We start from the raw sequence: 17,236 nt of genomic DNA, 5'->3' as shown, positions 1-17,236 counted from the left end.
ACACCTATTGACAACTGAGGACAGTCAAACTTTATACTTCTTAAGTAATACATTTAAGAGTCTCTATCGTTTTACTTAGTCATTTGGGATGGTTTTTTTTTTTTAAAAAAAATTCAAAAGTAATTAATCAATTTGGTTATGACCGAGAAGTAATTAATTGGCCAAATTTTGGGTGAATAAGTAAGGGATAAGTGTGAAACTAAAATAAGAGGAATATCCCAAGATATGAAAAAAAAATAAAATAAAAAAATAAAATAAAAGAATAAAGTGTGACATAATGAGATAATCAAGCCGCCAAAGCCACTATGCTTAATAATAATGGCATCATTATATACTGATGATCGATCATCATAATTAATCATATCTCTGATTATGGAATAAGCATACGAAAAAGAAGATTAATAATTATAATAATAATAATCTAGGCTTATGAAGAAGCAATAATTGTAACCATTATCTTATCCATTAATAAAATCATCCTCTCACAAGAGTATATACATCTTGTGGCTACTTGACAACAAAATGTGATCAACTATAATTCCCACTGTCACATTATATGACTAGAAAAAGCAGTCCACTCAACTGCTCAAGCTGCCACATGAATCAGCTTTTCCACCACCTATATATATATATATATTTCCATAGATGAAACCAGGAGAAACACAACCTCCAAAAATCTCATTACCACTTCTCTAATTCTACCATTCCTTTTCATTTTCATATAATTTTCTATCATGTCAACCAAGGTAGCCGCTGAGATTCCCCCGGAGTTGGGTGGTGAAGTAGTGAAAGAGTGTAATTTGGTGGTTGTGAGAGAGTATGATGAGAAAAATGATAAGGTGGCCGTGGAGGAGATAGAGAGACTCTGTGAAATCGGTCAGAGAGGCAAGCCAACTCTTGTCACTGACCTCATGGGTGATCCCGTTTGTCGAGTTCGCCACTTCCCTTCTCACATCGTCCTGGTAAATGTATACCCAGCTCTACATGTTAAGAAAGATTATTTAGCATCGAGAGAGTTCAAAATACGTGTAAGTTATCATGTTGGTTTTGTTCAATTTACAGGTTGCAGAGTATGGAAAAGAAAGGGAAATTGTGGGAGTTATAAGAGGCTGTGTAAAAACAGTGACAAGAGGAGCTTCAGGTTTTGTAAAACTGGCTTATCTTCTCGGACTTAGAGTCTCCCCATCTCACAGGTTTTAATTCATTAATTTCTCCTTTGATTTCTTCAACCGTTACAGAATATAAATGTGCACGATATATCTATATTTCACCATGCATGACAGAAGATAAAGAAAGAAGAAGAAACAAAGTGTCTTTTCAGTTTTTCTCTTTCCCAAAGAAAAAGAGAGAGATTATTAAGCATGCATTAGCATTAATTATTCATGTGTTTTTGGCATTTACTTAAGTTTTGGTTTTAATCCCAGTTGAATTCCCACCACCCCAAAAAGAGCGATTAGATTCCACAATAAAGAGAACAAATTGTTCCTCGTATCATGGAAAGAAGACAACAGCCAGCTAGCCTAGTCTCTCCCTTGACACTTGTTTTTTGTATCCACTATTTACTTTACCTTTCTTCTCCATTTGTAGACACTATGTCTCCCTTCTATTCTTGTTTATTTCTTTCTTCTCCTTTGTTGGGTGGTCCATTTTCCAATTAATTTCTTTATTTACAATTTTTTTTATATTGAGATATGTCATTATCTAAATAAAGAAGCCCACCATGGATGTGACTATGATCAAGAATTTTTTATAATATAGCCACCCTCTTCTAAAATGTTCCCTACTTTTTTCCAAACTCATTAAACCCCACTTCATAAAGTAACCAACATTACTTATTTAATTCTTTATCTTGTCACCATTCATGCTCATTTCATGGATATTTTCTTTGTACTTGTCACCATCCAGCTAACTTAGTCCAAACTTGTATTAAACACTTTCTTTCTATTCTCAATCTCACACTTGGCATAATATTATTATGCAGAAGGCTCAATATTGGCACAAAACTAGTCCTTAAACTTGAAGAATGGTGCAAACAAATTGGTGCTGAATTTTCATACATGGCCACAGATTGTACCAATGAGCCTTCTGTCAATTTATTCACCAAAAAATGTTCATACATCAAGTTTCGTACCCTGACAATGTTGGTCCAACCGGTTCATGCTCATTACAAGTCAATAAGTTCGAGTGTATCCATTGTTCGGTTACCCGAAAGATTAGCTGAATCCATCTATCGTCGAGTTTTCGTGAACTCGGAGTTTTTCCCTCAAGATGTTGACTTGATTTTGTCTAGCAAACTTAATTTGGGTACTTTCATGGCCGTGCCCAAAAAATTTCTCCCGAAATGGGATCCAAGAACTGACATTCTTCCGCCGAGTTATGCGATTTTAAGTGTGTGGAACACTAAGGAAGTGTTCAAATTGCAAGTGAAGGGAGTGTCTCCGTTGGCATATGCTTGGTGTATGGGTTCAAGGTTGCTTGATGCTTGGATGCCATGGTTGAGGCTGCCTTCGTTTCCGGACGTTTTTCGGAAATTCGGGTTGTATTTCTTGTACGGGCTGCATATGGAAGGCAAAAATGGGCCGGGCCTGATGAAATCTCTGTGTGCATTTGCTCATAATATGGGCCGAGATGATGGGGAATGTGGGGCCGTGGTGGCTGAAGTAGGCCCAAGGGACCCAGTCAGAGAGGCCATTCCTCATTGGAGGAAATTCTCTTGGGCTGATTTGTGGTGCATTAAGAAACTTAAGGATGATATGAACGACTCTGATGAAAAATGTGCACCGTCTGATTGGATGAAATCACGATCGTCTTCCTCTGTTATTTTTGTTGACCCACGTGACTTTTGATGATTAACACTATACCTTTTCATGAATTTTCATCCGACGGTTGTCAAATGATATTGTAACCCTTCATGAACAAAAATTAGATTTAGTATTTTGTACACACAATGTGCCAATTGTCAGTTTAAACCATATAATAGAAATTTTAATTTCCAACAATATATTATCCCAATTTCTCATTTATTTTATTTATTGGATTAGACTATTATAACACAAATTTATGACCATTGATATTATTGCTTAANATATGTCAAATTATTGAATGAGCGTTATCTTCATTTGTGAGATATAAAAATCAAATTTTGACTTTATATATACAACAAAGCTTAGCTGAAAATATTTCTCTGATAAATAATTTTATTTTTGTTGAATATTTTTGTTAGACTTATGTTGTATATGTGCACAACCATTGTGTGTGTACACAGGTTTGCCAAACTTATGTTTTTAGCATGTTCATTTCGAGTGTGTGCACAAAAGTATTGTGCTCACACACTCATGTCTGATCATGACCTTATCTCGTGTGTGATCGTGATTTTCATTTTATGTGTGATCGCGACTTTTATTTTAAGTGTGTGCCCAATAGTCTTGTGCTCGCATACTTGCGTCAGATATCTTGATCGCGATAGTAAGCACACTTTTCTTCTGTGCTAATATCACATGTCTGACTCATTTTTCACAAGTTGCATTTTTATCTTTATCAGTTGAGATATTTTTTATCATGAGGACCACATATAGGTGTCCCAATATCTTCTAGTGGTCCAAGGAAATCAACTTTTTTTCCCATTTTGGTTGTGGTCCCAAAAAATAGATGAAATCTTTTCCATTTTTGAACCAACATATGTCAGCCCTTGTTTACTGACTTGGCATAAATTATTAAGCACGAAATTGGTCAATATTATTTTCATTCTTGCTCATTTGTAAAGCTAACCTTTGATATTATATTTGTTTGTACGCAGACGAAGAAGGCTGACAAGTGCAATAAGGAGTTTTGTAGGAAAAATGTGAATTCAAAGAAGTCTTGTGAAAAAGCTGTGTTTTGGTTCATCCAAGTGTTCAAGTTTTGTCAAAAGTATTGCAAAATTTGAGACTAACTTGTAATGTTTCCAACTTTAAAAAAGGATCAGTTTGTACTGCTTGTCAATATGGAAAACAACATCAAAATTATTTTCCTGCAGTTGGATTGAAAACAAAAAATCCTTTTGACTTGATATAGCTGGATATAAGTTGGGTCCGGCACCAATCATGTCAAAGGAAGGCTATAAGTATTACCTTGTATTACCAGATATAGCTGGATATATCCTTTAAAACTGAAGTCTGAAACTTACAGTCTATTTGTTAGCTAGTTTATTAATCTGGTAGAAAGACAGTTTTCTGTCAAAATCAAGAGTGTTCAAACTGATTGGGGCGGAGCATTTAGAACACTACTGCAATATCTAAACAAGCTTGGTATTATTTTCAGACATCCTTGTCCACAATCCATCAACAAAATGGAAGAGAAAACATAGACACATCACTGAAATGGGATTAACTCTTCTTGCAAATGCTTCTATGCTGAACTACTGGTGGAATGCCTTTCACAGGGCTACTTACTTTATAAACATATTACCTTTCAGTTTTTCTGAATTACAAATCACCATTTGAAGCCTTATTTCACAAACCACCAGATTTCACCAATTTGAAAGTGTTTGGTTGTTTATGTTTTCCATTCATCAGAGCTTATTACAAACATAAGCTTGATTTCCATACTTTACAATGTGTTTTTCCTGGTTACAGCACATCTCACAAGGGCAACCTTTGTCTACGTCCAGATGGGAGGATTTGCATTTCAGCAAAATTTCCTTTTGCGGCAGGTTCTTCTTTGGTTAAAACAAGAACAGAAGTCAGCTATTACAGCTTGGCAATTACCGATTTCTGTAAACTCAATTGGGCAACAAGTTTTTGAGTTGAAAGATTCTAACAAGTTTGTTTCTGTTGATAAGCAGGGTACTCCAAACAAATCTAATCAAGCTGACAGCAAGCAAAATGATTTTGGGCTCAATTCTTCAATGAAATCACAAGCTTCACAGAAGGAAGCAAACAATGAAGTAGAAGAATTAAACAATTCAGCAGGGCAAGTAAGCTTGAGAACAGTCTCAAATACTTCAGATTATCCAGCAATTCAGCTGGAAGTTCAACTACCACCTGTACCATCTCAAGATGAAACATTTGAAAATCATCATACCATGAGGTCTAGCGTATTATGGTAATAATCTTCATCTCAAGTAAAATTTATTTTGGTAATAATGTATTTTCTCATTTCTCAAGGTGGATATGAAAATATAAAAACCCTAAAATTTGTTACCATTTGAAGGTTTTTATCACTCATCTCATTGAGAGATGAAAGTATTAAACGCCCCCATGGTTTCTCAAAGGTATTATATATTAGGGGAGATTTTGATACTTTATTAGGGGGCTAAATGAAAATCTAGGGAGATAAAACCCTGGATGTGTTGTTGATATTCACTGATCTCTCCAGGGGACCGCACACTGAAAACCTCATCATGTGAGGTCTAGCGTTGGAGAAAACATTAAATACGATAAATGTAATACTCTTATCAAAAAGTCGTTGTAGTATAGCGGTGAGTATTCCCGCCTGTCACGCGGGTGACCCGGGTTCGATCCCCGGCAACGGCGAAAATTCATTTTTATTTATTCTAATATTTCGTTTCATTTTTTCAATTTTTTATTTATTTATTTCAACATTTTCGTTTCATTTTCAATTTTGTTTATCTATTTATTTCAATATTTTGGCTTCAATTTTTATTTGGATATTTTCAATATTTTCATTTCATTTTTTTTAACATTTTGTAATCGTATTTGGATCAAAATGGAAATTACCCAAATATCTAAATTTCAACTCATCTACGTAATAAAGATAAAAAATTTGATAAATAAGCAAAGACAAGGAGTAAAGTGAATATGAGAGTAACGTAAATATGAGTCCCCATTTGTAGAATATTTTGTTTTTGCATAAAATTATTTAATCTGTAATTCTCCGTAATATACCTTAAATAAAATATGTACATTTCTCCTTTAGTCTTATGAAAAATGTTACGTTTATAACATAATCTCACAACCCTAACGTGTCAATGGATTAACACTGTCATATCAATTTTCACCACACCCAAGGCACCAAGGCATTACAAGAAATAAACGGTTGTTCCTTCAGAAGGAACGATCGTTCTCTATGAAGGAAGACCTTAAGGAACGACTGTCTCTTATGAAGGAGGAATTATTGTTCCTTAAGGAACAACCTTGTTCCTTACCTTCTTCTTCTTCTTCTTCTTCTTGAAACAACCTTGGCCATTCCCTATGAAGGAACGATCATTTCTTTAGTCTAGTCAAAATCATTTTGCATCTTAGGTTTGATGGAACTAACGTGACAGTGTCAACTCAATTATCACATTAAGATTGTGAGAGAGGTTTGTAAGAACGTGTTATTAGCGTAGCATTACTCAACGTGGCTTTCTACATTTTTAAAACCAATAATAGTGATCATGTCCAACCTAATAATGTCTTTTCATTTTTTATTGAATTCATTAACTATTAAATATATTCTTAAGCCTTTCATGTTGTATAGATTAATCATAAAATTGGGTCAATATTCCTAGTTCCCACCACATCCACATGCCTAATCTATGTGCTCACAATCACATCACCGACTAAAATATTCACCGACTTGACACATACTACGAATATATAAAAGATTAAAGGGTTTTAATAAAAAAATGGAGAAAATCATCTTCCCTCCTTCATTTTAATATTTTACAAAACGAATATAAAAAAGAAAGATGTTTCTTTGGGAATTGAAGGGACCAATAAATTTAATCTACACAGCTTTTGCTTTAATATTTTACAAAACGAATCTTCATATCAAGACCAATACCAGCAATAAAATAAACTTTCTCACTGCGAACTACAAAATCTTCTTCACCTCTTTACTCCTTTAAAAGAGACTACGTTGATTCAGTCTTTCAGAGCGTTATCCCCTTTATTCATTGGTTTATGGAACATACCCCTCACTCTCTTTAACCCCTAACCAGGTCTTTTGTGGCCATGCTTAGCTGCTTTGTGAATTGGTAACATCTTATTGTTTCCGCGAATACTTGGTAATTCTTCATTCTTCTTCAACATCACCTTGGCAGCTTCCACCTTTCCGGATGCAGCAGCATCAACAAAAGCAATATCCCCATCAAAATTTTCTGATAAACATAGAGAAAGTAACCTGCCGTAACTGCAATGTGGAGGGCGGTGTCGTCCTTGTCTGATATCTTACCTATTTAATGCCTTCAAATTTTCTCTAAATCTGTACTCTCAAATATCCCCTTAAGGAAGCTTTCCCACAATTTCCAAAAATCAGTGAGAAGGCAGAGGAGAAGAGGCCAGGAGGTGGAGGAATGCTCTCTACCAAAAGAGGTAACTCTTTCAATCCGTTTCTTTCTTTCTTTGTTCTTCTTTTGGCGTGCAGTTTTTATTGAATATAGCAGCTAAGATCGATATCTATTTATTAAGATTACTCTGTAAAAAATTTGAATGTATTTAACAGTTAGATATCAGACAACAACGACGCCGCTCTCCACATTGCAGCTGCGGCAAGTTCCTCTATGTTTGTCAGAAACTGGTAAAATATATGGCGAGAGAACAAATGGCTAGTAAAAATTTTGATGGGGATACTTCTTTTGCTCTTGCTGCTGCATCCGAAAGGGTGGAAGCAGTCAGGGCAAGGTTGAAGAAGAATGATGAGTTACATAGTATTCGAGGAAATGATAAAGGGATGCTACCAACTCACATTGCAGCTCAGCGTGGCCACAAAGACATAGTAGAGTATCAGTTTACCTACACAGTATCAGAGATTTCAGATATTCATATTGTACTTGAAATCATACAAATGAAAAATTCATAATAAAAGTAAAATTTCATTCTCTTAGTATCAGTTTAATGTAGTAAGTTCAGTCTCAATAGAACCATGAGATCACTAATGGGCGTAGCTTAAGATAAAGAACATTGAACATTGTTTAGCCCTGGCATTGCATGAACTTTTACAACCATTAAGGAAACTTGGAAAATGTTATTGCTGTTATTAAAATAAAATCCACTAGAAAAAAGAACAATCAAGCCCCGAAGATTAAAACTGCTGCGATTATTTTGAGTATAAAAATGAATAACCTGATGTAAGAAACGAAAGTCTCCTGGAAATATTACAGTGGTCTTATTGTGTATTTTGCAGTTGTGGTAGTGAATAGATTTACAACAGATCCTTGACTTGCTCACAGGACTAAAAAGGTGCCTCATTGGATGATCTATCAACTATGTCTAAAGTCGAAACAATCAAACCGGAAAAAGATTTGGCGCTGGCATTTTATTCTTGGCTGTCTTACTTCTTGAGTTCAATTATGGAATCAACTGAATATTCTTTAATTTCAGTACCACCTACTTCCTCATCAAAAGAGTTACTTCCACTTCCACCAGCTGCTGTTTGTACAAAATGGTTAAGTAGGATGGTAAAGTCTTCCAACTGAGGGCCATTGAGGCCTTGGAACACTGATGGAACGAAATCTACATCTTTTAAGTATACGGGGCGAACCCCACACTTGTTAAACTCAAGACCTGAACCCTCAAGTCTAAAGTAAGCCTCAACGTGACTCCATTTCCTCTTTTGGAATTATTCGTCGAATGGTATAAAGAAAAGCCATAGATGATTTGATAGAGCCAATCGGTCTCCACTCAAGAGAGACTCTTTACCCGAAATTAAGCAATTTCTCTCGGCAGAAAACAAATAAAACTTACGCTTGTAATCGCATCCTGAAGGACTTGAAAAATACTGCAAAACTGGTGGAAGCCATTGGACATCTTTTCTTTGTTCCTGTCCATGATTCTCTTGGACTTCTAAAGTAGCACAGATAGCCAATCCTAAGAATGTATAATCATTGTACCAATTTGGAGGTAAGTGAATGGCTATTGAAGTGCTTGTAGTCTGAAATCTGAACCAATCTGGAATTCCATTTGCAGGTAGAAAAACAACTAGTCTCGGCATGACAGAAGGGATATCAGAAAGTTCCTGTATCATTAAAATCATGGTGTTAAAAATGAGAAAAATTGATTGACTGAAAGAAAGAGGGATGAAAGATGCCTGATATAGGATACTTCACATTGAGCGGATCCAACTGACTATAATTGCATTGGGTGGATTGTTGCTTTCTTGGTTCTCAAAGAAGTTGAGCAACATTGATGCGACCATTAAAATCCTGATATTTGCTATCAAGAAAAGATGATTTTTTATCAATGAAATTGCCACATTGTCGCCACCTTGATTCTCGAGTAATCTGAAACAATTTTGAAGGTAGAATTCCCGAAATTTTGACATACTTAATCTCAAGGGGCCACCCAAGTTTTCCAATGATGGGCAGTTATATGTGCTTAGATTTTCTATGCTTGACGGAAGTTCCACCAGAGCTTGAAGATTCTGGAAATCTGCCAATATCAGAGTTTGCAGCTTATAAAGTTGATTGATGCCTGTAGGTAAGCTAACAAAATCACTCCCGCTTAGATTTAATTTTCTCAAAGCACATAAGTGGCCAAGATCACTTGGGATGGTATCTTCAGAGAGATTACACTAACTTAAATCAAGTTCGGTCAAAGACAATAAACCTACCAGGAAAGGTAAAGAAAAACTCATGGAACTTGGGCCTATTGCTGGAAACAGGCACCCGAACCAGCTCCAAGTGTGCACATTTGTCCCTTGCATCCCTTAAATGAGAGCATTTTAAGGTTCTTTAAATTTACAATGGATGAAGGAGCCTCTGTTATGGAAGTTTTACCAAACATTCAAAACCCTCCAAGTTCTCTGGCAATTTGTCAATTTTTGAGCAACCAAGGAGCAAAAGAACTTTAAGAGATCTCCATCCAGTGATTACTCTTGGTAGACTCTGCAGGTTTCTGCAGTCTTTCAGATTTAACACACGAAGCCTTTCGAGGTCACCGATAGAAGGATGAAGCTCATATAAATTTGTGCAACCTTCAAGAATAAGCCTCTCAAGATTTGGAACTTTTCCGAAATCTGGAGTTCTGGTCAGCTTTTTTCAATGCCTGAGTTTGAAGATTTTCAGTTTATCTAAATTCTGTCAGAGATATAAAAAACAGAAAGGATTAGAACATCGTCTTTGAAACTCAAACCATATTCAATGAAATAAAGGTCTGAAGGAAATAATCATACCACAATATCCTTCCAAATTAGTTCAATGCTACTATGTGACATATCAAGTTCAACAAGTTTCTCTGCTTTGAAACTTGATGTCAATGATTTTAGAGGGTATCCATGCCATTTAAGTATCCGTAGATCATTGGGAAGAAATTCAAGCCCTTTGGGAAGAAGATCGTCACTGATTTTAAGCAGTCTCAGATTATTCATCCCCACAAATGCATCAGCGTCCACAGATATCTCTTTTGATTCAGATGAATTTCGGTATATGACCTCAACTTCTTCTGTTCCCTATAAATTCACCAAGAACAAGGAAAAGATAAATAAAGCACAAGTTAAATTTTTGAAATGATACAAGCATTACATATAACCAATACAGTTTTATGGTCAGTTACCTTTTTCCTTTCAAGTACATGATGGATATCATTGTAAAGCCATAACCTACTGCGTCTGCTAGGATTTTGGGAGATTCTTGGTGAACAATAGCCTGAGCCATTTCTTTTAGCAAACTGTGGACATATAACTTATCATTGACATTGTCAATTGATATGAGAGATTTATCAGCCAGAACTCAAACTCCAGTTTCTGGGTAAAAACCACAAGCCTCTAGTATTTCAGTCACTAGGGTTACTTTCCTCAAATGAAAGAAACATGCAATATCTAGGAAAATGTTCTTTACTGTTTCCTCCAGACCATCATAACTTATTTTGAGTACATCAAAAACTTTCCTGTCAAGAATTTCTTTAAGCTTTTTGAGTGCGCTTCTCCACTCATTTACACTTCTACCACAGACATAAGAACCCAAAACTACAAGAGCTAATGGAAGACCGTTAGAATAGCTTACAATGCTCCTAGACAGCTCTATATATTTTTCAGATGGTTTTGCTTAAAGGCTTTCAAACTAAAAAGTTGAAGAGCTTCCTTGGAAACTAAATCCTTGGCCCTGTATATTTTTATTTTTACAAAATGAGCAATTAGCAGATGTTCATCTCTAGTGGTTATAATGATTCTACTTCCAGGACCAAACCATTCACGATCACCTGCTAATGTTTCTAATTGTTCTAATTCATTTACATCATCAAGAACGATAAGAACTCTTTTATGCTGCAGCCTGCGATAGATTCCTCGATGAATGTCCAGTGGGTTAATATTCTTTTCCCTTAAGAGTTTGAGAAAGAAGTTGCTCTCGTAAAGCAGATGAACCAAATTTTTCAGAAATCTCTCTGATATTTGCAACAAAGCTGCTACCTTCAAATTTATAGGAAAAGCAGTCATAAACGACCCTAGCAATAGCTGTTTTACCAATGCCCCCAATCCTAGAAATCCCTATAATGCGAAAATTATCATCCAACCCCATACCTAAACAACAATTGATTTCTTGCAAATGTGAATCTATTCCAACCAAGCCCTTAGCAACATATGAGAATGAGAGCCTCAACTTAGTCCATATTTCTTCAACAATCTTTTGGATAAATGTTGCCTCATGCCTGCAAAGAATATAGAAAGATGACCACCCTTTTATAATTTATATTTCATATTCTACAGTAATTCTGAATTTATAAGTTTAATATTAGTACAAGAAGTAATATAATGCATTGCATATGCATATTCTCCAGTAATACACCTGCATACCTGCGTGTACATGCAAATGTCTACTTATATAAGTAATACTCAAATGAGTTGTAATGCATTATTCACAACCGTGTGCTGATTTCCTAGATCTTGAATCTATGATTTTATTGCCTTGCAATTTTGGAGGAGAATGTTTTAAAGACACTGGATAAACCGATAAATACAGATTTTTCATCCATAATCAACAAATTTAAATCAAGATTTGTGCTAAACATGATGAAATGCCCTGGATTTACAACTAGAGGTTAATTTAGGGGGAATTGAGTGAGAACTTGTTTATGGGATATTCACATTGTTTTGTAACCACATGCTTAAGCTATACCAACAAGAACATTGAAATCTATCATACAAAATCTGCTGTTGCTAAATTAATCAAATCACCCATATAAATTCCTTAAAGAAATTAACAATCTGTAGAGCAAGAAGAAAAAAAATACCTGTCCTGCAAATGCCAACCAGATAAATTAGCCACATCAGTCAAAGCATCTCTCCATTTCTGCAACTTCTCAGCTCCAAAATTAGCTTCTTCATGTTTATGAAAGGCCTCCCCAAAGCTCCCCATACCAGGACAACAGTTTCACCCATCTCTTTCATGCACTCAACAATCTTCACAAGTTCTTCCAAGCACCAGGACGACGTCGCATAGTTCTTGAAAAAACAACAACGGAAAATCTTGATTCTTCAATGGCTTTAACGAGCTCTGGCGAAATGGGTTTGCCTCTCTCAAGCTTGTCATCATCTCTAAAAACGATCATACCCTTTTGGTCCAAAGCTCTACATAAATGATCAATGAAGTTCTTTCAAGTGTCTTCTCCTCTAAAACTAACAAAAACATTGTATTTCCACCAAGGACATGAAGAAGAAGACGAAGAGGCTCCTCCATTGTAGTTCAAAGCCATTGTTGAAAGTTGAAAACTCTACTAAACTTAGGCTAGCTTGTTCCGAGTGTTGTGTTTAGTTTCAGGGTTTGGCATTGCATTTGAATGATGAATATGAAGGGAACTTTCATGGATGGAGGATTGTAGTAAACGGTGAGAGAGACATTATTGGGTGGTTAGAGTTGGACTTTTTAGAGTTATGGATGAAGGTGCCTTTGTTAAGGCAGTTTTACCAGCATTAAGCTCCTCCAAACATTTGAAATCCCCCAAATTCTCTGGCAATTAGACAATTTTTGAGCAGCTAATGAGCAAAAGAACTTTAAAGGGATCTCCATCCAGAGATTATTCTTGGAAGAATCTGCAGGTTTCTGCAGTCTTTCAGATATAATACACTCAGCCTTTTGAGATCACCAATAGAAGGATGAAGCTAATATAAATTCGTACAACCTCCATGAATAAGCCTCTCAAGATTTGGAACTCCTCTGATATCTGGAGTTCTGGTCAGCATTTGTGAGTGACTCATTATGAAGATTCTCAAATTATCTAAATGTTTTCTGAGGCATAGAAAACAGAAAGGAAAGGACATCATCCTTGAAACTCAAAATATTTTCAATGAAATAATGTTCTGTAGGAAATAATCATACTACTATATCCTTCCAAAGTAGTTCAGTGCCACTATGTGACATATCAAGTTCAACAATTTTCTCGGCTTTTTAACTCAATGTCAAAGAATTTAGTGGGTATACATGCCATTTAAGAATCTGTAATTCATTGGGAAGAAATTCAGGACCTTTGGGAAGAAGAACGTTGAACTTATTTCGTATTTCTTCAACAATCTCTTGGATAAATGTTACCACATGACTGCAAATAATGTAGAAAAATGACAACCATTTTATAATTTATATTTCATATTCGGCAATAATTCTGAATCCACAAGGTTAATGTTAGAATAAGTAGTACTATAATGCATCTAATAATACACTCCCATTCATGCATATACACACAGAAGTCTAATTATATCAGTCTTGAATCTATGATTTCAATAAGACAGGCTAGCAGTTTAAGAAGAGAATGTCTTAAAGACCCTGGATCAACCCATAAATATAAATTTTAATCCAAAATCCACAAATTCAAATCATGATTTGTGCCAAATTCAAACATGATGAAATGACTTCGATTCATAACTAGAGGTTGAATAAAGATTGAAAACTTTATTAACTTGAGACAAATTTAGGGGGAAATGTGTTAGAACTTGTTTATTCTAATCATATTGTTCAGGACCCACAAGCTAAGCAATACAAACAGGAATATTGAAATCTAACACAAATAATATGCTTTGCTAAATTAATCAAATTACCCTTAAAAATCCTATAAAAGAAATTAACAATATTTCTATAAAGCAAGGAAAAAATACCTATCCCTTCAAATGCCAACCAGATAAATAACCCACATCAGTCAAAGCATCTCTCCATTTCTGCAATTTCTCATTTCCAAAATTAGCTTCTTCATGTTTATGAAAGGTCTCCCTAAAGCTTTCACAGAAAACTCGGACAACAATTTGTCCCATCTTTTCATGCACTCAACAATCTTCACAAGTTCGTTCAAGCACCAGGACGACGTGGCATAGTTAGTGGAAAAAACAATAACAGCAAATCTTGATTCTTTAATGGCTTTAAGGAGCGCTGGACAAATGGGTTTGCCCCTCTCAAGCTTGTCATCATCTCTAAAAAATAATTATACCCCTTTGGTCCAAAGCTCCGCCTTAATGATCAGTGAAGTTCTTGCAAGTGTCTTCTCCTCTGAAACTAAGAAAACATCGTATTTCCACCAAGGACGTGAAGAAGAGGCTCCTCCATTGATGTTCAAAGATATTGTTGGAACTTGAAACTCTACTAACTTTTGTTGGCTAGTTCTGATTGTTGGCCTTTGTTTCAAGGTTTGGGTTTGGCAATGCAATTGAATTATGAGTATGGAAGCAAATTCGTGGTTACAGCATGGTGGACAAAGCTGAAGGAGATGAATTGGACTTGGAGCTCTGCGAATGGGGAAAATATTGGAGTGTAAAAGCAATTGATTAAAATATTGAGTTTTTAAATACTTTAAACAACTAGTCGTTGTAGTATAGTGGTGAGTATTCCCGCCTGTCACGCGGGTGACCCGGGTTCGATCCCCGGCAACGGCGAAAATACATTTTTCAAATTTATTTTAGTATTTTGTTCCAATTTTTCAAATTTTTATTTATTTATTTCAATATTTTCGTTTCATTTTCAATTTTATTTGAATATTTCCTCATTTTTTCAATTTTATTTCAATTTTTCGTAATCCTATTTAGATTTTTTCAAAATTTTCATTTCATTTCATTTTTTTTTTTTTTTATTTTGTAATTGTATTTGGATCAAAATGAAAATCACCCAAATAACTAAATTTCAACTCGTCTGTGTAATAAAGATAAAAAATTTGATAAATAACCAAAGACAAGGACTAAAGTAAATATGACTCCTCTCCTAATTTTATTTTTTTTATTTTTTTATTTTTTTGATAACCGGGGTGTCGAAGTCAGTTTGCGCACACTTTAATTAATCTCCGATGTCGATTAAACATCCTACAAGCCCAAAAGACCAAGTAAGTCATAAAGTGGTAGGTGGTCCCAAGGTTTGAATACAAGAACTCAATGAAGAGAAAAAATCTCCTTGATCACGAGGCCAACCCCTTAAGGTTCTCTTCTCCTAATTTGATTTCCCCATTTGTAGAATTTTTTGTTTTTGCCGTGAATAAAATATGTACATTTCTCCCTTAGTCTCCTGTATCTCCTATTACATACCAATGTGGGTGGCATCTTACATTTTGAAAACCAATAATATTGATCATGTCCAACCTAATAATGTCTTTTTATTGAATTCATTAATTAGTTGAGCTAATCAACATGAAATCTATTAAATATATTCTTAAGCCTTCAGGTAGTATAGATTAGAGTAATACTACATATATAACATTTTCATACAATATTTTTCTTACAACATGATGTGGCAAAAGATGATTGGGTGAAAGTTTATTTTTAATTTAAAATCAACCAATCATCTTTTACCATATTATATTGTATGAGAAATGTTGTATGTGTAGTATTATACTATAAATTAATCATAAAATTGGGTGATTTTACTTTTCCTACCACATTCACATGCCTAATCGATGTGCTCACATGACCGACTAAAATATTCACCGACTTGACACAGATGTGAAATTAAAGTACTTCCTCAATCTAAAAATCTATTAAATGATTAAAGGGTTTTAATAAAAAAAAAATGGAGAGATCTTTGAATGACCGAAGTAAACAGTTGTTGAATATGTTAAGAATTAATGAAGGGAAAATAAAATCATCTTCCCTCAATTTTAAGAGTAAACAATATATTTCCACCCGAGGTTTAGCGAAATCTCAAGTTGATACCTTCAATTTCATTTAATTCAATTTACACCCTTAAACTAACTCCATTCCCAATATTTTAATAGGGGAAAGGTAAAACTAACATTTTCTTCTCTTTTTCTCTTATCTTCCCATTTCTTCCTCATCTCAGCCTCCTCCTCCCATCTTCTTCTTTTTCCTTCCACATCTCAAAACCCCATCTCAAAATAAACCCCTTTGCAACTGCCGTTTTAGGTCCCCTACCACCACCATCTGATCCCCCAAACCCACCACACCAAAACCCCTTTATCCCCCACCTCGTAGATCCCACAAATCGTCAACCACCTACAACTTGGCGATTTTGTCGCACTTTCTTCTCCTTTTTCCATCTGGCCCACTCACCAGAAATGCCTCCAACACTGCCATTCGAACCAACTGATATTCCACTTCAAAACCCCTTTTGAACCCGACCTCCATCTACCGCTGGTTTTCTACTGCCTCCTCTCAAAACTAAATCCTTCAACGCCTCCAACCACTGCCATTTGAACCAGCATTAAAGAGAAGCTTTTGAATTGGGGTTTATTTTATTTATTTATTTATTTATTTTGGGTTGTTTTTTTGTGAAATCTATGTAGTGGTGGTTTTGTCTAATTGAGTTTTGAAAGAATTTACCCCTTTGAAACTAGAGACCGTAACCACGGCTGTGGTGATGACTTTGTCACACTTTCTTCTCCTTTTTTTGACTAACTTACTCACCAGAAACGCCTCCAACTACTGCCATTCGAACCATCTGATATTCCAATTCAAAACCCTCTCGAACTCGTCCTCCATATGCTGTCGGTTTGCTACCGCCTCCTCTCAAAGTTAAATCCTTCAATGCCTCCAACCACTACCATTTGAACCAGCGTCAACGAGCGAAATTGAATTGTTTTTTTTTTTTTGGCGAAATCTATGTAGTAGTGGTTTTATTTAGTTGAGTTTTGAAAGAATTTACAAAAGCAATGTAGATTAAATTATCGATTCCCAAAGAAACATCTAACCATATTCTATGTCCAATCGACAGAGAGATCTAAACGTATGTTAAAATAAGAGTAAACGACAAATTCCCACCCAAGGTTTAGTGAAACCCTAGGTTGGTACCCCTAGTTTCATAAATTCCCTATCCCACCCATAAATGGACGTTGTTAGTGACAGATGGGTTCTGAGTCTTCTGACACAAAGGCAGCGAAGTCTTTTACCAAATTGCCCT

The 17,236-nt window shown here is 35.3% G+C and overlaps 2 protein-coding genes, 1 long non-coding RNA gene and 2 other non-coding genes across 5 annotated transcripts; 4 read left to right on the top strand and 1 right to left on the bottom strand.

The window, feature by feature from the left end:
• The first annotated feature begins 678 nt into the window (after nucleotides 1-678).
• On the top strand, nucleotides 679-2,846 carry LOC116125426 (probable N-acetyltransferase HLS1). The gene is made up of 3 exons (XM_031411158.1): nucleotides 679-962; nucleotides 1,063-1,193; nucleotides 1,982-2,846. Exons 1-3 carry the CDS (start codon nucleotides 735-737, stop codon nucleotides 2,844-2,846), a joined length of 1,224 nt encoding a protein of 407 aa, XP_031267018.1. The 5' UTR covers nucleotides 679-734.
• A 2,595-nt stretch (nucleotides 2,847-5,441) lies between these two features.
• TRNAD-GUC lies at nucleotides 5,442-5,513 on the top strand. Its single transcript has one exon. It is a non-coding gene; the product is annotated as a tRNA-Asp (tRNA).
• Nucleotides 5,514-6,816: 1,303 nt separating this feature from the next.
• LOC116125389 lies at nucleotides 6,817-7,806 on the top strand. Its single transcript, XR_004127326.1, has 2 exons — nucleotides 6,817-7,295; nucleotides 7,426-7,806. It is a non-coding gene; the product is annotated as an uncharacterized LOC116125389 (long non-coding RNA).
• A 2,842-nt stretch (nucleotides 7,807-10,648) lies between these two features.
• Nucleotides 10,649-11,352, bottom strand: LOC116125392 (disease resistance protein RPP4-like). Its single transcript, XM_031411130.1, has 2 exons — nucleotides 10,980-11,352; nucleotides 10,649-10,884 (listed from the first exon to the last, which is right to left on the bottom strand). The coding sequence occupies exons 1-2, from the start codon at nucleotides 11,350-11,352 to the stop codon at nucleotides 10,649-10,651; spliced, it is 609 nt and encodes a 202-aa protein (XP_031266990.1).
• Nucleotides 11,353-14,697: 3,345 nt separating this feature from the next.
• TRNAD-GUC lies at nucleotides 14,698-14,769 on the top strand. The gene has a single exon. It is a non-coding gene; the product is annotated as a tRNA-Asp (tRNA).
• The last annotated feature ends 2,467 nt before the right edge of the window (nucleotides 14,770-17,236 follow it).

Source organism: Pistacia vera, unplaced genomic scaffold (genome assembly GCF_008641045.1).
Source record: "Pistacia vera cultivar Batoury unplaced genomic scaffold, PisVer_v2 Contig164, whole genome shotgun sequence".
NCBI classification, from domain to species: Eukaryota; Viridiplantae; Streptophyta; class Magnoliopsida; order Sapindales; family Anacardiaceae; genus Pistacia; species Pistacia vera.
This window is presented reverse-complemented; position numbering and strand designations above follow the sequence as displayed.

Bases quoted from the DNA above. Each gene is read 5' to 3' on its own strand.
- LOC116125392 (XM_031411130.1), bottom strand. From the start codon at position 11,352: ATGACTGCTTTTCCTATAAATTTGAAGGTAGCAGCTTTGTTGCAAATA. The intron at 10,885-10,979 runs GTTTGAAAGCCT...TAGCTCTTGTAG, and splicing joins GGAAGCTCTTCAACTTTTTA to TTTTGGGTTCTTATGTCTGT.
- LOC116125426 (XM_031411158.1), top strand. From the start codon at position 735: ATGTCAACCAAGGTAGCCGCTGAGATTCCCCCGGAGTTGGGTGGTGAA. The intron at 963-1,062 runs GTAAATGTATAC...TTCAATTTACAG, and splicing joins TCCCTTCTCACATCGTCCTG to GTTGCAGAGTATGGAAAAGA. The intron at 1,194-1,981 runs GTTTTAATTCAT...ATTATTATGCAG, and splicing joins AGAGTCTCCCCATCTCACAG to AAGGCTCAATATTGGCACAA.